The sequence below is a fragment of the Lipotes vexillifer genome, unplaced genomic scaffold (assembly GCF_000442215.2).
Source record: "Lipotes vexillifer unplaced genomic scaffold, Lipotes_vexillifer_v1.1 scaffold466, whole genome shotgun sequence".
In the NCBI taxonomy this organism is placed as follows: Eukaryota; Metazoa; Chordata; class Mammalia; order Artiodactyla; family Lipotidae; genus Lipotes; species Lipotes vexillifer.
In genome coordinates, this window is record NW_006796103.1 from 1,734,213 (window position 1) to 1,758,286 (window position 24,074).

The following is a 24,074-nucleotide window of genomic DNA, read 5'->3' on the forward strand; positions in this document are numbered from 1 at the left end:
CATCTTGTGTTCATGAATGGAAGACTGAATAGTTAATATGTCAGCACTACCCAAAACAACTTCAAAATGATAGGAACAGAGTAAAGGGACAAAGCAGGTGATTAAATAGCTAATCCCACTAGGGGACTGTAAGTAAAGGAAAAGTATGGGAGACCCCTGTAAGTTAATGATTGCTCAAGAAAGCAGGTTTGTTTAACCACAAAGCCAAGCATGCCTGCTTAGCAACAAAACCATGCAACAGAAACATGAGACTTGCCCCCAAACAATAAACAATGGTGGCATGAGACCCACATCCTGACCAGTGAGCTCAGTAAGTTAATGACCCCTAGGACATGCTCTCTGCACACATAAAAAACAATAATTTATGGAAAGGTGACATTTCAAAGTGAAAGACCCTCATTGTATGGAGACCTGAAATAATATTTCCATAGTGCCATGACAGTCCTGACTTGACCACGTAGGGACAAGAAAACTCCCCTGTCCAACCTGGAGGAGGAGTTGATGATGGAAGCGTGACATCTACTCAAGAATGAGGAAGAAGGTGGTCTTTTCCTCCTCCCCACTTTTCCTTTGATTATAAAACTGTAGCCAACTAAGTTCTCAGGGTGCATCACCCCCTAGCCCACCTGCTTTTAAGCCTCACAAGCATCCTATTCTAATGAATCACTTATCTATCACTTTGTCTCTTGCTGAATTCTTTCCACGATGAGACATAAAGGACTAGAGCTCCTTGGAACCCCCCCCCCCGAAACGCCACCTAATGGTTTCAAAAGCAATCCCTATCAAACTCCCAACGACATTTTTTGAAGAACTGGAAAAACCCACCAAAATTCATATGGAATCTCAAGGGACTCCAAACACTAAAAAGAAATTTGAAAGGAAGAACAAAACTGGAGGATTCACACTTCCTCATTTCAAAATGTAACTGCAAAGCTACAGTAAACAAAAGTGTGATACTGGCATAAGGACAGACGTACAGACCAATGGAATAGAATAATGAATCCAGAAACAAACCTTTGCATATATAGTCAAATGATTTTTGACAAAGGTGTCAAGACCACTCAATGAGGAAAGGACAGTCTCTTCAGCAAGCGATGCTAGGAAAACTGGATATCCACATGTATAAGAATGAAGTTGGATTGCTGGCTTACAGAATATAAAAAAATTATCTCAAACTGGATTAAACACCTAAACTTAAGAGCTAAACTATAAAACTCTGAGGAAAAAATAAAGAGAAAATTCTTTATCATGTTGAATTTGGCAATGATTTCCTGGATATGACACCAAAAGCACAGGCTACAAAAGAAAATAAATTGGACTTCATCAAAATTAAAAATTTCTATGCATCAAAGGACACTATTGAGAGAATGAAAGAATGGCAAATTAGTGTATAATGGGACAGATTTTTACTGGTGATGGTTGCACAACAATGTGATGTTTCTTTCCATTCTAGTAACCTTGTCACCAGCAAAGGACCAGCTCAAAGAAGCACTTTATCCTCTACAGGAAAAACACACCAATTATACTTCTACACTTGCCTTAAAGCACCTAGAGGAAAATCAGTTTGAAAATGGGACTAGTGCTCACATTTCCCACAACCCATTCTAATGTATAAGGAAATGGCCATATTAGGTGATTCATTACCATAACTGCCAGCAGAATCCTCAATCATTATTGTATTTTACCAATTCTGAAGAAGAGCTATTTAATTGTCCTGGTGCAAGAGCACCTGCAAGTAAACAACATAATCCTGAGCACTCCTCAAGGGACCACAGTATAGGTACAGTACAGGTTTCATTCTAAAGAAAATCTTATGCTTGACAGATATTACTAGCTCAACCAAATAAAATGCAAACAATGATGATGATGATTAAAAAAAAAAGAATCCAAAATAAATGAGAATTAGTACCAGTCATAAAAACAACAGTCAGGACTCAGGATTTTGAGGGAACCTGAACCTTGAGATATTATTTATGTTAACTCTTTCAGAACTGGTTTCTGTGTGCATCACTGCTGTCAATAATTTGATACTATCTAACTAAGTAGGACCTGGGGGATTACAATGCAGCCAAATATAGTTCTAGTTATGACAGAAAACAAAGGGAATTAAAAAAAAGTCTCTGAATGTATATGTATCAGACCTAAGAAGCGTTACTTTACAAGAATCAGACTTCAATATTTAAACTTGAAATATACAATAAATAAGAAGCTCAAAATACAGAGTGTGGCTCAGGAAGTAAAGATTACACTGTGATGTTACAAGGCTGCTATGCCTATGTCCTTTATTAGCATTTGGCATTTTACTTCAAGTGTCCTTGACAGATTAATTTTTCAAAATGTGTACTATAAAATAAATATATTATATATGACTATATTCTTTCAATATAAATGGTTAACTGACTTGTATAGAAGCATTCCTCCTTCATTTATTCCAAATAGCTGCAAATCTAGAAGCCAATAAAAACATTTTCTATTGTTTGAAAACTTTAAGACCGTTATCTTAAACCCCCAAATTAACATCAGCTTCACTTTCCATATACGTTTAAATTGAAAGACTTTAGACTCTACCTTGAAACGTTTAAATGTGCGCTTACGATATTCACACCATTCCACAAAGAAGTGTAGGCTTCGGAAAAACATAAACAGATCTCTTCTTTCTTCTGCTCTATAAAAATAAAAGGCTCTATGATTAATAAATATCGTTTATTATCGTTCTTTTAAGCCCTCCATCTGGCTTTATATTACTGTTTTTTATAGATCTGAAACTAAAGCTAAAAAAAGTACTTAATATATTTCTATACACTGAACTCTGCCCTTTTGAGTATGTGCCCCTGTGTGATTTCGCAGGCTGGAATTCCCTTTTCTCCATCTTCAAATGTTTAAATCCTACCTAGCTTTCAAGATATCACACAAATGCCACTTTCTCCTTGATATCTCATTTGATGACCTGTGGTATAATAAAGAATATATCTGGTCTTTGTCACTAGTTCCTAACAGAGCTTCAAACACTCTTGGAATTCCTGAGTGACAAGAGTGCCTTTTTTATGCTAATGAGGTGAATCAAGGTGGTCCCTAGGTAGCCTTAGGATGCGAACTGTTCACCAGAAAGACCAACCACATGATTAAAAAGTTGGAAGTGTGGGCTCACCAGTTCTCCAGGGAAGAGAGGAGAGCTGGAGGAGTTTAATCACATGGCCAATTATGATGCCTATGTAAGGTAACCCAAATAAAAGGTCTGGACCACAAAACTCAGTGGCACTTTCAGGTTGGTGAACATGTGGATGTGCTAGGAGGCTGATGTGCCCAGATTCCATGAAGAGAGGGCACAGAAGCTCTATGTCTATCCTCCTCCCCAGCCCCCACAGCACCCCACCCCACCCCTAGACCTTGGTCTATGAATTGTTTCCATTTGGCTGTTTCTGGGTTGTATCTTTTACTGAAGTCTAGCAGTCTTATGGAGGACTCTGCCCTTAACCTGTGGGTCTCTGCTAAATCTGGATAGTGTCAGAATTGAACTGAGTTACAGGACACCCAGTTGGTGTCACAGAATTATTGTGTCTCACCACCACACCATATGTCCTATTCCAAAATAGCTAGAAATAATTTCATTCCTATGCCTATGAGCTCCCATAGGAATTTAGCTCAGTTCTCTTAATACTATACCTATTGTTATATTGACACCTACAAACACTTCTGAGCAACTTATAGGTGTTATAAGATGCACATGTTCATTTAATCATTCATTCAATAAATGACTGTGGGAGTAGAGTTCCCATTCTAGTCACAGTAGAGTAAGCACATTGAACCTGAATGTTCCCATTAATTACAATTTAGAAACATGGAAATAACACATAAAGCAAATATTGGAAGATCCTGATATGTGGAAAGAAGAAGCAAAACTTCAGGAATTAAGGGAGGTCCAGATAATGAGTTCCTTGGGGTTCATTTTTACCTCTTGTACATCCCAATCTGGATGCTAGAGCAGACTGAAATTAAAAATACAAACAAAAAGGCCCAGGGAAAGACTGCTTCTTCTAGCCAGCAGAAGTCATACAAGATGAGGAGTGAAGACGCTGGTTTTAGTGATGATTATTTGGACTTGAAACCAAAAGCTAAGGCAACAAAGCAAAAATAAACACGGGACTACATCAAACTAAAAAGCCTCTGCACAGTAAAGGAAACCATCAACAAAATGAAAAGGCAACTTGGCGAATGGGACAAAGTACTTGCAAACCAAATATCTGATGGGGTTAATATGCAAAATATATAAAGAACTCACATAACCCAATAGCAAAAAATCCAAACAATCAGATAAAACAGGCAGAGGATCTGAATATAAGCATACCTCAGAGATATTGCAGCTTCAGTTCCAGACCACCACAAAAAAGCAAACATCGCAATAAAGTGAATCGTACAGATTTTTTTAGTTTCCTGCATATTAAAGTTATGTTACACTATAGCTTCATGTCTTAAACAAAAATAAAAAATCAAGGTACAGTGGCGCAGTGCTTAAGAATCCACCTGCCAACGCAGGGGACCCGGGTTCGAGTCCCGGTCTGGGAAGATTCCACATGCCACGGAGCAAATAAGCCCGTGCGCCACGACTACTGAGCCTGTGCTCTAAAGCCCAGGAGCCACAACTATGGAGCCCATGTGCCACATCTAGAGAAGCCCGTGTACTCTAGAGCCCATGCTCTGCAACAAGAGAAGCCACTGCAATGAGAAGCCCACACACCGCAACAAAGAGTATCCCCTACTCGCCGCAACTAGAGAAAGCCCGTGTGCCGCAATGAAGGCCCAACAGAGCTAAAAATAAATAAATTAATTTAAAAAAACAAGGTACATATCTTAATTAAAAAATACTTTAGGAGTGGGGGAGAAATAGGTGCAGGGTACAAACTTCCAGTTATAAAATAAATAAGCCCCAGAGATGTAATATACAGCATAAGGAATATGGTCAATAAAATTGTAACAACTTTGTGTGGGAATGGATGGTTACTAGACTTACCATGGTAAACATTTCATAATGTATGAAAATGTCAAAACACTATGTAGTACACCTGAAACTAACATAATATTGTATGTCTACTATATTTCAGCTTAAAACTAAGTTTCTATAAGATATAAATACACTTGCTATATATCTGGACCCAATCAGTCCATATCTGATTGAGGACTCCTGAATATTAAACTGATCTAATGTTCACAATAAAGAGGAAAAAGTTCACAAGAAAAAAAATCACTTTACTGCTAAAAACTGCTATCCATCATCTGAGCATTCAGCAAATCTTTTTGCTGGTGGAGGGTCTCTCCTCGGCATTGATGGATGCTGACTGATGAGGGATGTTTACTAAAAGTTGGCATGGCTGTGGCAACCACCACCCTTATTCTTCAAATAAGACGACAATGAAGCTTGATGCATCAAGTGACTCTTCCTTTCATGAACGATTTCTCTGTAACATGCAATGCTTTTTGATAGCATTTCACCCACAGAACTTCTTTCAAAACTAGCGTCAATACTCTCAAACCCTGCCACTGCTTTCTCAACTAGGTTTATGTCACAGTCTAAATCCTTTTTTGTCATTTCAACAATCTTCACAGCATCTTCACTAGGAGTAGATTCCATCTCAAGAAACCACCTTCTTTTTCTTCATCCATAAGAAGCAACTCCTCATCCATTAAAAGTTTTGTCATGAGATTGTAGCAATTCAGTCACACCTTCAGGCTCTACTTCTAATTCTAGGTCTCTTGCTATTTCCACCACACTTGCAGTTACTTCCTCCACTGAAGTCTTGAACCCCTCAAAATCATCCACGAAGGTTGGAATCAACTTCTTCCAAACTCCTGTTAATGTTGATCTTTTCACCTCTTCCAATGAATCATGAGTGTTCGTTCTTTTTTTCTTTTTTCTTTTGGCTACGTCGGGTCTTAATTGCAGCATGTGGGATCCTTGTTGAGGCGTGCGGGATCTTTCGTTGCGGCACACAGGATTCCCTCTAGCTGTTGCGTGGGGGTTTTCTCTTCTCTAGTTGTGGTGTGCAGGCTCCAGGGCACGTGGGCTCTGTAGTTTGCAGCACGCAGGCTCTCTAGTTGAGGAGCGCACAAGCTCAGTAGTTGTGGCACGTGGGCTTTAGGTGCCCCACGGCATGTGGGAACCTAGTTCCCCAACCAGGGGTCAAACGCACGTCCTCTGCATTGGAAGGTGGATTCTTTACCACTTGACCACCAGGAAAGTCCCATGAATGTTCTTAATGGCATCCAGAATGGTGAATCCTTTCCAGGTTTTCAACTGACTTTGCTCAGATCCATCAGAAGAATTCACTATCTATGGCATCTACAGCCTCACAAAATATATTTCTTAAATAATAAGACTTGAAAGTTGAAATGACGCCTTGATCCATGGGCTGAAGAATGGGTGTTGTGTTAGCAGGCATGCAAACAACATTAATATCATTGTCCATCTCCATCAGAGCTCTTGGGTGGCCAAGTGCATTGTCAATGAGCAATAATATTTTGAAAGGAATCTTTTTTCTAAGCAGTAGGCCTCAACAACGGGCTTAAAATATTTAGTAAACCATGTTGTAAACAGACATGCTGTCATCCAGGCTTTCCATTTATAAAGCACAGGCAGAAGAGATTTAGTATAATTCTTAAGGGCCCTAGGAATTTTGGATTGGTAAATCAACACTGGCTTCAACTTAAGGTTACCAGTGGCATTAGCCCCTAACAAGAGAGTCAGCCTGTCCTTTGAAGCTTTGAAGCCACCGATATAAGGCTGTTTTGTCTACATTGAAAATCTGTTGTTTAGTGTAGCCACCTTCGTGGATTATCTTAGCTATATCTTCTGGATAACTTGCTGCAGTGTCTACATCAGCCCTTGCTGCTTTACCTTGTACTTTTATATTATGGAGATGGCTCTTTCCTTAAACCTCATGAACCAAACTCTGCTAGCTTCAAACTTTTCTTCTGTAGCTTCCTCACCTCTCTCATCCTTCATAGAATTGAAGAGAGTTAGGGCCCTGATGTGGATTAGATTTTGGCTTTAAGGAAATGTTGTGGCTGGTTTGATCTTCTATCCAGACCACTAAAACTTTCTCCATAGGTGCAATAAAGCTGTTTCACTTTCTTATTTGTGTGTTCACTAGAATATTACTCTTGATTTCCCCCAAGATAGACAGATAGATATACACACAAAGGGAGATACATATTCCTATCTATCTATCTATCTAATGGAATATTATTCATCCATAAGAAGAAGGAAATCCTGATATTTGTAACAACATGGCTGGACCTCGAGGACATCATGCTAAGTAAAATAAGTCAGAGACAGAAAGATAAATACTGTATGATCTCACTAGTATGTGGAATCTAAAAAACAAACAAACAAAAAACAAACTCAGTTGCGGAGAACACACTGGTGGTTGCCAGAGGCAGGGGGTTATGAGGTCGGCAAAATGGGTGAGGGTGGTCAAAAGGTACAAACTCCTAGTTATAAAATAAGTAAGTCACACGGGGATGTAATATACACCATGGTGACTGTAGTTAATAATACTGTATTGTATATTTGAAAGTTGCTAGAAGAGAAAATGTTAAAAGTTCTCAGCAGAAAAAAAAAGTAACTGTGTGGTTATACATGTTAACTAGAGTAATTGTAATGATCATTTCACAATTTATACATATATCTAGTCATTATATTGTATACCTGAAACTAATATAATGTTATATATCAACTATATCTCAATAGAAAAAAACCAGTGTTCAAAATCATGCAATTTAATTTACTGGACATAATATTAATAAAGTTTCTTTTGTGGTTTATTACTTAACAGCAAAAGTTTTCAAAACTTAGGCAATAAAATTTTTGATACAGTTAAAAAAATGAAAAAAAAAAAAGATGAGAAAAGGGAAACCATGCAGTACAGAACCCTAATGCCAAAGAGGAGCCATGTCCCTAATCCTCCCAATTAGGCAACTAGTACTGCTGGTGATAAGCAAAAACATAAGCATATGGATCAAGGGAAGAGAATTGAGAGTCCAGAAATAAAATCATAGATCTACGGTCAACTGATTTTCAACAAGAGTGCCAAAACCATTCAATGGGGGTAAGAATAGTCTCTTCAAAAACTGGTACTGGGACAACCAGATATCCAAATGCTAAAGAATGATATGGTACCCTTACTTTGCACCATATGCTCTAAACTCTAAATGGATCAATGACCTAAATATAAAAGCTAAAACTATAAATTCTCAGAAGAAAACACAGAGGCAAATATCGACCTTAGATTTGGCTGTGGTTTCTCAAATGACAATAAAAATCATGAACATAAAAATAAAATATAGATAATGTAGACATCATAAAAATTAAAACTTCTGTGCATCAAACGACATTATCAAGAGTGGAAAGACAAACTACACAGTGGTATTTGCAAAATATATATCTGAAAAGGGTCTAGAACCCAAAATATAGAGAAAACTCTTAAAACAACATAAAAATCGTAAAAATGCTGTAACAAGCTATCATGAACATGGTTTAAAGAAATACAAAAATAGAAAATATCAACAAAGAAACAAAAGATAAAAAGAAGATTCAACTGCAAAATACAATAACTTAAATACAAATCTCATCACAGTGGGCTTCCCTGGTGGCTCAGGGGTTAAGAATCTGCCTGCCAATGCAGGGGACACAGGTTCAAGCACTGGTCTGGGAAGATCTCACATGCTGCGGAGCAGCTAAGCCCGTGCACCACAGCTACTGAGCCTGCGCTCTAGAGCCCACGAGCCACAACTAATGAGCCCATGTGCCACAACTACTAAAGCCTGCGCGCCTAGAGCCCGTGCTCTGCAACAAGAGAAGCCACCTCAATGAGAAGCCCGCGCACTGCAACAAAGTGTAGCCCCCCTCACCGCAACTACAGAAAGTCCACGTGCAGCAACAAAGACCCAAGGCAGCCAAAAAAAAAAAAAAAAACCTCATCAGAAGTGTTCCATAGCAGAATGGAGATGGCAGGGGAAAAAAACTTAAAGATAGACCAATAGAAATTATTCAATACCAACAGAGAGAAGAAAGATTGGGGGAAAAAAAGGTAAGAGATTCTCAGAGAGTTGTGAAATAATAACAAAAGGTTTAACCTTCATGTCATCAGCCTCAGAAGGAGAGGGGAAAGGGCCTGGGACTGAAAAAATATTTGAAGAAAAAAGGACTGAGTACTTCCTAAATTTGACTAAAAAAATATACCTACAGATTCCCAAAGATGTCTAAGCCCAGAGAAGTGATGATCACATTTCTAAAAATGAAAGACAAAGAAAGTCCTTGAAAGCAGGCACAGAGAAATGAGGCATTACAAATAAGGGAACAATGGTTTGAATAACTGTCTATTTCTCATCAAAAACCATGGAGGCCAGAAGCAAGTGGTACAACATTTTTTAAGTGTTGAAAGAACAGAACTGTCAAACTAGAATTCTATACCCAGAAAGAAGCTTCCTCAAGAATGAGAGTAAAGACATTCTCACATGAAGAAAATTAAGAAAATTTGCTGCCAGAGCCATCATTCACTTAGTTTAACTCTTTGAGCATATTTAAAACAGTTTCTTTGTCTAATAAATCCAAAGTCTGGGCTTCCTCAGGGACAGTTCCTATTGATTGATTACTTTTTTCCCTGTGCATGGGCCTTACTTTCTTATTTTGTTTTTCGTTCTGCCTGTTTTGTAATTTTTGTTGAAAACTGAACATTTTAAACACTACAGTGTGGCAATTCCTGGAATCAGATTCTCCCTCTCCCCAGGGTTTGCTGTTGTGCTTTTTGTTCCTTTTGTTGGTTTATTGACTTTTCTGAACCAATCTGTAGAGTCTATTTTTTGTTGTGTGTGACTATGTAAGTCTCTGCTCAATCAGCTAATATTTGGACAGAGATTTATTTAAACACCCTGAACCATGTCTCCAAGTCTTTGCCAAGGGGCTTTCTGTTGAGCATAGCTTCAATACTCAGCAAGGCAGGGATTCCCTGGTGGCGCAATGGTTGGCAGTCCGCCTGCCGATGCAGGGGACGCGGGTTTGTGCCCCTGTCCGGGAGGATCCCACATGCCGCAGAGCGGCTAGGCCCGTGAGCCATGGCCGCTGAGCCTGCGCGTCTGGAGCCTGTGCTCCGCAATGGGAGAGGCCACAACAGTGTGAAGCCCTCGTACCGCCAAAAAAAAAAAAAAAAAAAAAAAAAACCTCAGCAAGGCAAATGACAATACTACCTTAGCTTTCACTTCCTGCTTTTGCACAGCCTTACAGTCAGCCAGTAGTGAGAACTTAGGCCATCTCAGGTCTTTCCTGAGCATGCACACAACCCAGCCTTCTAGATTCCCAGGGATAGGTCAGAGATTTTTGAAATGCCTAACCATTGCATTCTACAGCTTTTCCTTTTAAGCTTTTTCATTAACCTATTAATTGCCCCAGCTGTTATCCACCACCTCAGGCACCCATGAAGTTTAAAAATTGCCTCCAGGGCAACCCTGGCAGTCCAGTGGTTAAGACTCAGTGCTTTCAATGCTGGGGCCCAGGTTCGATCCCTGGTCGGGGAACTAAGATCCTACAAGCTTCATAGTGTGGACCAAAAAAAAAAAAACCTCCATCTTCAACAAATTCTCCCAGAGAAAAGCCTTTCACACTAGATTAGTTCTGAGTCGGGTCAAATAAATACAGCCTTCAAAGTGAGATCTTCCAGGGAATAAAGAAACAGGTCAAACAATGACAATTTACTGGAATGCGGCTTTGAAGGAGTTTGAACCTATTCTGCTCCCTCTGGTGGCTGCCAGGCTTGCTGGTTATCACCAGGATTACAGGCTTTTTGTTGTCAAGGCTAACACAGAGCTGGTAGAGGACAGATAGGTATAGAGCATTTAAAAAACACAAAGCTCACTCTTGTTATCAAGATTCTGCCGTTTTTCCTGAATAAATGCTCCCTGGATTGCTACAACCCTTTGGTTCATTTCTAGAATTCCAAAAAATTTGATTCTGACAGTTTTGGCCATTTTTTTTGTTGCTTTTACGGAGAAGAGAATCTTCAAAGTAGTACTTACTCTGCTACTTTCACTGACATCTATGCCTTGAATTTTAAAAGAACTCAGCCAGGGCTCTGTATTAATCATGTCTTTTATTTTCTGTATTCTGATGCTTTGACATCTGGGGCCTTGCTGACACTGAAGAAACTGTGCCTCCCAAGGTTAGCCCATTCCTAGAGATAGTAAACAACTTGCTCCTGAATGCTTTTCTAACGTGATACAACCAGTCCAGAACCCATATCTCAACGACCTCCTTTATATTTGCTATTCCTGTATCCACTTGCTCAGGGCTAGGTACCAGAGGTATCTAGTGACAGCCCCTATGACCCACAGCCTCCTGAAATTATTCAAACTAGCCAACCTAAGCCTGCTCACCCTGACTCACCTTTTCCTTACCTCAGAAACCACAGTAAAGGCTCTTAACCAGTTTCCCATTCTCCCTCTGTCTCCTGACCTACTCTAGTGCTTCTCCCTGTGGCCCCCAGTAGCATGATGTACCCCTCCGTCTTAGGAACCAACTAAGTAACAAACTATCTTTTCAATGGTAATCATCTTCCTGATCTGTTGGCCTTACCATACTCAAATAATTTTTTTTTAAAAACCTATTAAAATAGGTTCCCATGCACTTATTACTAACTTTTAAACATTAGCCATGTAGTATATATGAGCATAGATGTTTATTTCACATGTAAGCTGTTGGTTCCTGTAGATAGCAAAAAGACTACCCCAGAACACATACACAGTAGTGGTGAGGTTTATTCTCTCCATACTTGGTCACTCAGCCAAATGGTCCTTTAACCATGAGTTAATAAACTCACTGGAACTGCTTCTCAGAGGGACCTCACCAAACTAGCCTTCATGGAAGCTATAGTGATATTTCTATGAAGGTGACTAATTTGGTGCAGCTCTTCACTGAGTAAATGGCCCTCTGAAGCTGCTTTGAAGCTAATCTTGGTGAACTTATCAGAACTTGGGATAGTAAGTAACTTGTGGAAGTCAGTAAGGGGATTAATTGAATTGTGATTCTTGGAAAATGACCTAAATTGCGTCAGACATATGAAAAACGAGCATGTCTGCAATCATTCAGCTTACCTGTACAATGACTAATCTGCGGAGTAGTTTTGTCCTAAATCCCTTCCAGTTATAGCTTTTTATGCTTTTCTGTGCTTTTTTTTTTTTCTTCAAAAATAACAACAAAAATAGTGAAGAAAGCATCTGGCATATAGAATTCATTCTCAAAGAATCCTTGTAACTCAATCAGTTGAGTATATTGTAAATAGTGGTGGGCATGTATTCTTACTGAAGGAGTTTAGGAATCTATGCCACAAGTAATATCACACAATAGGCAATCTGTAAGATGAAGTAATTCCATGTAGAGTGGGTAGCCCAGAGAAACAGTGCTTTGTAGATCCAGTTTTGCTGAGAAGCATTCCCCAAATATTGGCAATCACTCCATGTTGTAAAGGGAGACCTAGCTCATGGATATTCTTCTAATAGCTCTATTATTCCAATTCCAATAAGTTCCATTATTTCTCAGAAATATTTTTATTCTTTGATTTGTTATTCTTCATATAAACTTTTGGAATGGGGCAGAAGCTTGCAAATACTTTTATCCAGTTACTTCATTTTGCAGATAGAGCTCCACAGAGTTTAAATATCTTTCCTAATTCAGTGGTTAGTCATTAGTTTAAAGGAAAAAACCCAACGAAATGTGTTATATGAAGGTACACTGTCCTTGTTATCACATATTTGTGATTTACACTAAGGATAAGATATGCATACTAAGTGATTATAATACAAGGCAAAATAGGATTCATTTTTAGAGAGTACCTAGAGTTGGTAACCAGCTGGGTACAATTAGGCAAGTTTAGCTCCCTGACTTACTCATAGTCACCCTCTCAGTGAGGCCTTCTCTGACCATACTATTTAAAAATAGATACCTCTCCCTCATCCTGTACATTCTCTATTTCCCATCCCACTTTATTTTCCCCCATACCATTTAGCTCTATCTAATATATTATTCATTTTATATATCAGTTTATTTATTGCCTTTTCCTCTTCCTAGAAGATAAGTTTATGAGGGCAGAGATGTTTTGTTTTGTTCACTGCTACATACTAAGCACATACAATGTTTGCCATGTAATAGGTATGCACTTACATTCTCATAGCATTTATCCCATCATCATTTACCACACGTTATTGGTTTTGCTCATTTACTAGTTTGTCAGCTTCATGAAGTCAGAAACTATGTATCTTTTGTTCAATTATATTCTTAGAGACTAATACAGTACAAAGTACATAATATGCTTTCAACACGCATGTATTTATTTATTTTTAAATTTTCATCCTGGGGCAGGAGAGGTATATTTTAAGCCTGGAAAGTCTTTTTATCCCTGAATATAAGGAAGTGCTCAAAAATATGAAAAGAAGAGTAAAGAATTATAAACCTTAAAAAAAAAGAATGAATGATACCATATCTATAGTAAATATATATGTACACATATACACACATATTGATACACAGGGGTGAAGGGAGATATATTTCTCAAGCACAAGGACTAATGCTTATTGAGAAATGTAAAGGGAAGTGCTGGAGTTGAAAAATCAACATTTTGCAACCACCACAGTAAAAAGTAGATCAGATATGAATCACCAGGGGTGCTAAATATAGGCAGAAATTTTAATGAAGAGTAGTATCTGCATGACCATAAAGCATCTCCCCATAGACTGTCTATTAGTTGTAAGGGAGGAAAAAAAGCAGTGATGATACAGTGGAGAATCACGCAACAGTTTGATGATCAAAATTAACATCACCTGTAAAGGACAGTTATCTGAGAAGGACAAAACATCACCTACACAGTATTTTGTCTGAGAATACATAACAGTAATTGATGATGAGAAAAAAAATCAAAGACTAAATTAAAAACATTCTATGAGTGGCAGGGAGAGGGAGGTGGAAGAACTGTATTTTTTAAAGATGGCAAAGTCATAAAAGGCTCTAGAATTGCTCTAGATTAAAGAAATCTATAAGACATGACAACTAAATGCAATACTTGACTCTAGTCTGGATCACGTACTGCAGAGGAAAAGAAAATACAATAAAGAACATTATTAGATCAAATTGGAATATGGATGGCAAAGTAGATAAAAGTATTATATCAATGTCAATTTATGGAGTCAATCACAGTACTATAAGAGAATACCTCGGGCTTCCCTGGTGGCACAGTGGTTGAGAGTCCGCCTGCCGATGCAGGGGACACGGGGCATAAGGTAATTTCTGCTCAGGCGCTGTGTGATTCTAAGGGTCAGCAGTATGAACAGGTGGAGACAGCTACTTACGTGGTACTGAAAGCTTTACAGAAAAAAAAAAAAAAAAAAAAAAACAACAAGAGAATAGCTCTACTCAGATTGCACACCAAAGCATATAGGAGAACACAGCTATGATATATGCATCAGGAAGAAAAACAGAAATGGTAAAAATCTGGGTAAATACAATAATCTATCACTCTTAAATTCTTTAAATCATGTATCATGGTTGAGGGTAAAAAACCATAACTGTCTGATGAGGTTTTCAGTGCATACATATGAATGTAATTCATATAAAAACTGTAACATGAAGCAGGGAGAGAAAGGGATCTATACTGTTATAAGGATTCCCAGACTGTAAATGCAGTGGTAAAGTATTAAATCTAAGTAGACTGTTAAAAGTTAGCTTATGCAGTTGAAATCCCTCTAGCAGCCAATAATAATAATAATAATAATAATATAATAATAATAATACTTTTTAACGTCTGACAGTGGAAATTACTCTCCAAAGAATATAGGTCCATAAAGAGCAGTAGTTACTTCATTAGAGTGTACAAGGCCAAAATGACAAGATGTTTTAATCTCCATTAAACAAGGGAGCAAAAAATACACTCTTAATCATGTGATGAGGGAGTGAGCCGAGAAATAAATCTTAAAAACTACAATGGCCAAAGTTTAAACACACACGCTCACTACAGACACCCGAGAAAGAAAGAGAAAGAAAAAGACTGTTCTCTTACATAACTTTTTTAAAAGAACTGTATTTAAAAGTGGATTAAGTCACAATTCCTTCACCCCCATTCATATCTCTACAGTCTTCCATTATAGAAAGAAAGTGTGTGTGTGTGTGTGTGTGTGTGTGTGTGTGTGTGTGTGTGTGTGTGTGTGTATCGGCTCTTAGAGCTGTAAGAGTGACTGCAATTTATCTATTTTCCCAAGCATAGTTCAAACTTCACTGAATGTAAAACAGATGTTATGGATTTCCTTCACAAAATGTTGGCAGTGGCACATTTCCAATGCAACTAGAGGAATCAAAAAAGTAAAGTAACTCCAAATGTCTCTTTCTCAAGGATAAAGCAAAGCACAGAGAGAAATTTGAAATAACACTTTTAAACTTTTCTTTAAAAATTAAATTCCTAGGAATATTAGGTCTAAAATCAAATGATTATCAGAACTTAATTCACTAAAATATTATCAGTTACTCTCACACACTGCCAGTGGGGACGCAAAATGGTATGGTCATTCTGGTAAACAGTTTGGCAGTTTATTATAAATTTAAACATATTCTTATCATATGACCCAGCAACCCCACTTCCGGTTATTACCCTAGAGAAAAGAAAATTTACATTCACATAAAAAACTCTATTGAGCAGCACTATTCATAATCACCAAAACTGGAAATAACCTGAATGTCCTCTAATAGGTGAATGGATAAACAAACTATTATAATACATAAAATGGAATACTACTCAGAAATGAAAAGATAGATGAATCTCAAAGGCATTATGCTAAGTAAAGAAGCCAGTCTCAAAATGTTACACACTGTGTGATTTCATTTATTTGACATTTTGTAAAGGAAAAATTCTAGTGAAGATCAGAGCAAGTATTGCCATGGGTTAAGAGTGGGGAGAGGGTATAAGGGCTTTTTTGCATTGATGGAACTGTTTAATACCCTGATTGTACTCGTGAGTACACAGAAACAATCTAATCAGAATAACACAGAAGGAAAAAATTGAATTAAATGAACGGAGCCACAGGGACATGTAGGACAATACCAAATGATTTTACATTCATGTCATCAGAGATCCAGAAGCAAAGAAGAGAAAGTGCTGAGTGAAAAATATATTTGGAGAAATAATGGCTGAAAACTTGTCAAATTAGGTAAAAAGACATAAACTTACCAATTCAAGAAGCTCAGAAAACCCCAGAGAGAATAAACTCAGAGAAATCCATGCTTAAACACATCATAATCAAACTATTGAAAATTAAAGAAAAAGAAAACTTCCTGAATCAGTAGAGGAAAACAGACACATATCATATAGAAGAACAAAGATTCCAAGACAGTGGATTTCTCAACAGAAACAATGGAGGCCAGAAGGAAGTAAAACAACATTTTTAAAGAACTGAAAGAAAAGAACTGTCACCCAGAATTCAATATCCAGTGAAAATACCCAAACACATGGAGGCTAAACAATATGCTACCAAATAACTAAGAGATCACTGAAGAAATCAAAGAGGAAGACAAAAAATACCTAGAGACAAATTACAATGAAAACAAGATGATATAAAACCTATGGGATGCAGCAAAAGCAGTTCTAAGAGGGAAGTTTATAGCAATACAAGCCTACCTCACGAAACAAGAAAAATCTCAAATAAACAACCTGACCTTACACCTAAAGGAACTAGAGAAATAAGGACAAACAAAACCCAAAGTTAGTAGAAGGAAAGAAATCATAAAGATCAGAGCAGAAATAAATAAAATAGAAACAAAGAAAACAGTATCAAAGATCAATAAAACAAAAACTGGTTCTTTGAGACGATAAGCAAAATTGATAAACCTTTAGCCAGACACATCAAAAAGAGGGAGAGGACTCAAATCAATAAAATTAGAAATGAAAAAGGAGAAGTTACAACAGACACGGCAGAAATACAAAGCATCCTAAGAGACTACTAAAAGCAACCCTATGCCAATAAAATGGACAACCTGGAAGAAACGGACAAATTCTTAGAAAGCTATAACCTTCCAACACTGAACCAGAAAGAAATAGAAAATATGAACAGACCAATCACAAGTAATGAAATTGAAACTGTGATTAAAAATCTTCCAACAAACAAAAGTCCAGGACCAGATGGCTTCACAGGTGAACTGTATCAAATATTTAGAGAAGAGCTAACACCCATTCTTCTCAAACTCTTCCAAAAAATTGCAGAGGAAGGAACACTGTCAAACTCATTCTATGAGGCCACCATCACCCTGATACCAAAACCAGACAAAGATACTACAAAAAAAAGAAAATTACAGACCAGTATCACCGATGAATATATGCAAAAACCCTCAACAAAATACTAGCAAGCAGAATCCAACAACACATTAAAAGGATCATACACCATGATCAAGTGGGATTTATTCCAGGGATGCAAGGATTCTTCAATATACGCAAATCAATCAACGTGATACACCATATTAACAAACTGAAGAATAAAAACCATATGATCATCTCAATAGATGCAGAAAAAGCTTCTGACAAAATTCAACACCCATTTATGGTAAAAACTCTCCAGAAAGTGGGCATAGAGGGAACCTACCTCAACATAATAAAGGCCATATACAACAAACCCACAGCAAACATCATTCTCAATGATGAAAAACTGAAAGCATTTCCTCCAAAGCCACAGCAATCAGAGAAGAAAAAGAAATAAAAGGAATACAAATTGGAAAAGAAGAAGTAAAACTGTCACTGTTTGCAGATGACATGATACTTATACATAGAGAACCCTAAAGATGCCACCAGAAAACTATTAGAGCTAATCAATGAATTTGGGGAAGTTGCAGGATACAAAATTAATGCACAGAAATCTCTTGCATTCCTATACACTGATGATGAAAAATCTGAAAGAGGAATTAAGGAAACACCCCCATTTACCATTGCAATAAAAAGAATAAAATACCTAGGAATAAACCTACTTAGGGAGACAAAAGACCTGTATGCAGAAAAGTATTAAGACACTGATGAAAGAAATTAAAGATGGTACAAATGGAGAGATATACCATTCTTGGATTGGAAGAATCAATATTGTGAAAATGACTGTACTACCCAAAGCAATCTACAGATTCAATGCAATCCCTATCAAATTACCAATGGCATTTTTTACAGAACTAGAACAAAAAATCTTAAAATTTGTATGGAGACACAGAAGATCAAAAATAGCCAAAGAAGTCTTGAGGGACAAAAATGGAGCTGGAGGAATCAGACTCCCTGACTTCAGACTATACTTCAAAGATACAGTAATCAAGAAAATATGTGACTGGCATAAAAACAGACATATAGATCAATGGAATAGGATAGAAACCCAGAGATAAACCCACGCACCTATGGTCAACTAATCTATGACAAAGGAGGCAAGGATATACAATGGAGAAAAGACAGGCTCTTCAATAAGTGGTGCTGGGAAAACTGGACAGCTACATGTAAAATAATGAAATTAGAATACTCCCTAACACCATACACAAAAGTAAACTCAAAATTGATTAGAGACCTAAATGTAAGACTGGACACTATAAAACTCTTAGAGGAAAACATAGGGAGAACACTGTTTGACATAAATCACAGTGAGATCTTTTTCAATTCACCTCCTAGAGTAATGGAAATAAAAACAAAAATAAACAAATGGGACCTAATGAAACTTAAAAGCTTTTGCAAAGCACAGGAAACTACAAACAAGGTGAAGTGACAACCCTCAGAATGGGAGAAAATATTTGCAAACGAATCAGCGGACAAAGGATTAATCTCCAAAATATATAAGCAGCTCATGCAGCTCAATATTAAAAAAAACAAACAACCCAATCCAAAAATGGGCAGAAGACCTAAATAGACATTTCTGCAAAGAAGACATACAGATGGCCAAGAAGCACACGAGAAGCTGCTCAACATCACTAATTATTAGAGAAATGCAAATCAAAACTAAAATGAGGTGTCACCTCACACCATTTAGAATGGGCATCATCAGAAAATCTACAAACAATAAATGCTGGGGAGGGTATGGAGAAAAGGGAACCCTCTTGCACTGTTGGTGGCAATGTAAATTGATACAGCCACTATGGAGAAGAGTATGGAGGTTCCTCAAAAAACTAAAAATAGAATTACCATATGACCCAGCAATCCCACTACTGGGCATACACCCAGAGAAATCCATAATTCAAAAAGACACATGCACCCCAATGTTCACTGCAGCACTATTTACAATAGCCAGGTCATGGAAGCAACCTAAATGCCCATCGACAGACGAATGGATAAAGAAGATGTGGTACATATATACAATAGAATAGTACTCAGCCATAAAAAGGAACAAAATTGGGTCATTTGTTGAGACGTGGATGGATCTATAGACTGTCATACAGAGAGAAGAAGTCAGAAAGAGAAAAACAAATACCGTATATTAATGCATATATGTGGAACCTAGAAAAATGGTACAGATGAACCGGTCTGTTGGGCAGAAACTGAGACACAGATGTAGAGAACAAACGTATGGATACCAAGCAGGGAAAGCAGCAGGGTGGTGGGGGTGTGATGAATTGGGAGATTGGGATTGACATATATACACCCATGTGTATAAAATTGATGACTAATAAGAACCTGTTGTATAAAAAAAATTTAATTTAATTTAAAAATTTAAAAAAAAGAAAGAGAAATACCATTTGATATCACTTATATGTGGAATCTAAAAAATGGCACAAATGAACCTATCTACAAAACAGAAACAGAGTCATAGACATAGAGAACAGACTTGTGGTTGCCGAGGGGGAGAGGGAAAGGGATGGACTGCGAGTTTGGGGTTGGTAGATGCAAACTATTATATTTAGAATGGATAAACAAGGTCCTAATGGATAGGACAAGGAACTGTATTCAATATCTTGTGATAAATCATAATGGAAAAGAATATAAGAAAAGAATGTCTATATGTGTATAACTGAGTCACTTTGCTGTACAGCACAGATTGGCACAACATTGTAAATCAACTATACTTCAGTAAAAAAAAAAAAAAGACAATGGATAGGGGTTTAAGAGCAGATTATGGAAGACTGGGATTGACATATACACACTACTATATATAAAATAGATAACCAATTAGGACCTACTGTATAGCACAGGGAACCCTACTCAATACTCTGTAATGGCCTGTATGGGAAAAGAATCTAAAAAAAGAGATGATATATGTATATGTATAACTGATTAACTTTGCTGTACACCTGAAACTAACACAATGTTGTAAATCAACTATACTCCCAATAAAAATTAAAAAAAAATTTTTTTTAAAGATCAGATTAGTCAGAAAATGAAGAAATAACTACTGAACTGAAATACAGATCTGAAGAACAATCAGATATGAACAGATAGAAAATATAAAGAAAGGGTAAGATGGATGCAGAAGATGAAAAAATAGTATGTCCCAAATTCCAGAATGAGAATCAAAGAAAACCAAGAAAGAGTTCCACTTCTACTTAAGATGTAACAATCTGCAGAGAAGGCCACTCTCAACCTAACATCCTGGAAAATCTGAATAATCTATAAAATCATAAACTTTCTTGAGCCCATCAAAGACCTGAGGTTACAAGGCAATCAAATAAATTAAAATTTTTCTCCCTCTAAGGAGAAACAAGACACATAAACTATTCACCTTTGGTTAAACATCGGGGAGGGAAGCAGCTACCATACAAGTGGATAACAAGAAATCAGCTAAAATTTCAACAAATTCTTAAAGGACAAATGTGGGGTGGATGTCATTTTGGAACAGATGGGAACCCCACACACAAAGGGACTCCACCAGAAAGATCATGGCAGGAGCCCAGAGAGAGCTCCCCTCAGTGGCACAGGCACAAAGAGGTGATCAGCTGCTGCTGGGGTACAAAATGAAGCCAGAACTTCTCTCTGGTAGGAAGCAAAAACCCTAAGCTGCTAAAGAAGCAGCAGCAAAGCAGTGCAAGAAAAAAAACCAAAAACTCTTGCCTCCAAGGGAGGAGTAAAAGTCAAACCCATATGATTCTGGGAGAGGGGCAGAAAACACTCCTGCTGCCAAGAGAAAGATCCATTGCTTTGGAAAAAGGGGCAGAAGCTTAAATCCCTCTGTTGCACGGGAGGGGTACGAAACCCTTTGGGTGCATGATCCTACACCAAAAGCAAGCATAACCCTGGGGTGTGGGGGGAGGGGCAAGGAACTCTCTCCCCGCAAGATCAACACCAGACCAAGGCTGAGTTTGGCTGCACTGGGGAGGAGGAGCACAAAAACTGGTGTTCTCAACCCCTGAGGTGCAGGTCTACAGGACCTGCCCAATACTAAGGATGGACCATGGAACACAGATCTCCCTTTGTTCCCACCATGAGCCTAGCACCAATAAACAAGCATCACCACCTACTGCTGTCGAGGGAGTGTCAAGTGCAGGGAGAAACATTCCCCACTGAGATGCAGATATACAGGGACTACTAAAAGTTGAGAGTGAAGCTGGAACACTGATGAAAACCCTCCAGCTCCCCAAACCGTATTATAAGCATAAGGAAGAACTGAATTTGAAGTTGAGTTTGAATTCACTGCTGGAAGAATTTGAAGCCTTTGGTGCCTAAAAATAATGAAAGAAACAAAAATCCCAAACCCAGCTCAACTGCTGACTACCCTGAATTAAACCCCATACTAAGAGCCTGATAAAAGAAATGTACCCATTTCTGGGCATAAATACTATTTGTTTCAGACTCTACTGTTTTCCACAGACAATGTCCATCAGTCAATAAAAAATTATGGAACACAAAAATTCAAGAAAAAACAAACTACTGTAGGCTAATCACCAGAACTGAACTCAATGATGACTCAAATGTTGGTAATATCAGATACGGGCTTTAAAATAACTATGATTGGGCTTCCCTGGTGGCGCAGTGGTTAAGAATCTGCCTGCCAATGCAGGGGACGCGGGTTCGAGCCCTGCTCCGGGAAGATCCCACATGCCATGAAGCAACTACGCCCGTGTGCCACAACTACTGAGCCTGCGCTCTAGAGCCCAGGAGCCACAACTACTGAAGCCCGCACGCCTAGAGCCCGTGCTCCACAACAGGAGAAGCCACCACAATGAGAAGGCCGCGCACCGCAACAAAGAGCAGCCCCCGCTCGCCGCAACTAAAGAAAGCCCGCTCGGAGCAACAAAGACCCAACACAGCCAAAAAGAAATAAATGAATAAACAAACAAATAAATAAATTTAAAATGAAATAAAATAAAATAACTATGATTAAAAATCAGAGACAGAAATAAGAATGGTAGGGCTGGGCAGAGAAGGAAATGGGGAGCTATTGTTTAATGGGTATGGATTTTCAGTTCTGTAAGATGAAAAGAGTCATGGAGATGGATGGTAGTGTTGGTTGTACAACATTATGAACGTATTTAATACCATTGAACTGTACATTTAAAAATGGTTAAAAAGGTAATATATATTATATATATTAATATATAATATATAATGTTATAGTGTTACACACACAAGTGCTTGCAAAACTGGTAAAATCTGCAAAAGCTCTCTGGATTTTACTAATATCAATATTCTGGTTTTGACAGTATACTATAATTATGCAAGATGTCATCACTCTCAGAGGGTGGATGAAGTGATCTCCTTGTATATTGTTTTTATTGCAACTTCTTGTGAGTCTCAAATTATTTCCAAACTGAAAGTTTAAAATGTGTAATAGATGAAATAAGATTGGAAAAATACTGATAACTGTTGAAGGTGCCTAATGGGTAGCTACAGGTTAATTATACTATTATTTTTACATATCCATGTATCCCCCCACTTTTCAAAAGTTTGATTCACACCACTTCACTTTTACCAAAGACCTACATTATTACCTCTTTTTGCTAATCGAAAGAAATCTGATGGAAGAATTTTCACTTTTACGAAAAAGGCAAAAAATGAAAATAACATTCAGGGTTTGTTTTGGAGCGAGCCATCATAAAGACAACATGCACCCTGAGCAGTGAAAGTGGCACCACCAAGCTCCTTCCCCGGAAACTACACTCAGCATCTCAGCATCAAGCCACCATAGCTTTGAAATGTGTCTGTGAGCATTTGTGCTGTATCTTGATTTATTTTGTACATCTGTTAGCAAAATATGTCCTGAGGTAACTGCTTCTTCACTTTACACCATTTTAGCTTACAAAAGGTTTCATAGGAATGTTCTATTTTCAGATGTGGGGGAACCTATATTTAAAATTTTCCATAATAAAACATTAAAGAAAAAAATAACTATGATTAATAAGTTAAAAGATCTAGTGAAAAAAGGTAGATAACATTCATGAAGAAATGGGGAATTTCAGCAGAGAGAGAAAAATTAAGAATCAAATGAAAACACTAGAAATAAAAAAACATTACATTAGAGATGAAGAATTTCTTCAATGGGCTCATTGGCAGAATAGACTTCAGCTAAGGAAAGAATCTGTGAACTTTAAGATAGGGTAATAGAAATTATCCAAAATGAAATGCAAAGAAAAAAAGAGTGAAACAGAGCATCCAAACACTGAGACAATATATCAAATGTTCTAACATATGGCTAATCAGAGTTGGAGAAGAAGAAAGAGAACAGGACAGAAAAAATATCTGAAAAGATGTGGTTGGGAATTTTCAAATAAACACACCTTAGAAATAGCACAAACTGTCAAAAAACAATATTAATAGAAACGTTTGAAAGCAGCCAAAAAAATGCATGCACAGACAAAAACAATATAGCAGTCTTCTTTTCACAACCCATGTACTCCAGTAAACACTGAAAGGATTGCTTTACAGAAAGCAAACTGTGAAAGAAAAAATGTCAATACAATTGTCAATGGTCAACAACACATTCCTGGTTTTCCTCCCATCTCTCAGTTTTCTAATTTCTTTGCATGATCCTTTAATTCTATTCAGTAGGACATTTTAGAATTCCTCAAGGTTCAGTGGCAGTCTTTTTCCTATTTTCACTCTATATTCTCT

At 37.6% G+C, this 24,074-nt stretch overlaps 1 protein-coding gene across 1 annotated transcript in view; it reads right to left on the reverse strand.

Moving 5' to 3' along the window:
• Positions 1–24,074, reverse strand: part of CENPP (centromere protein P) — a 231,549-nt gene that overhangs the window by 169,257 nt on the left and 38,218 nt on the right. Inside the window, exon 5 of the mRNA XM_007468177.1 lies at positions 2,569–2,665. Within this exon, the coding sequence (XP_007468239.1) occupies positions 2,569–2,665 (97 nt within the window). The remainder of the gene's footprint in view (positions 1–2,568; positions 2,666–24,074) is intronic.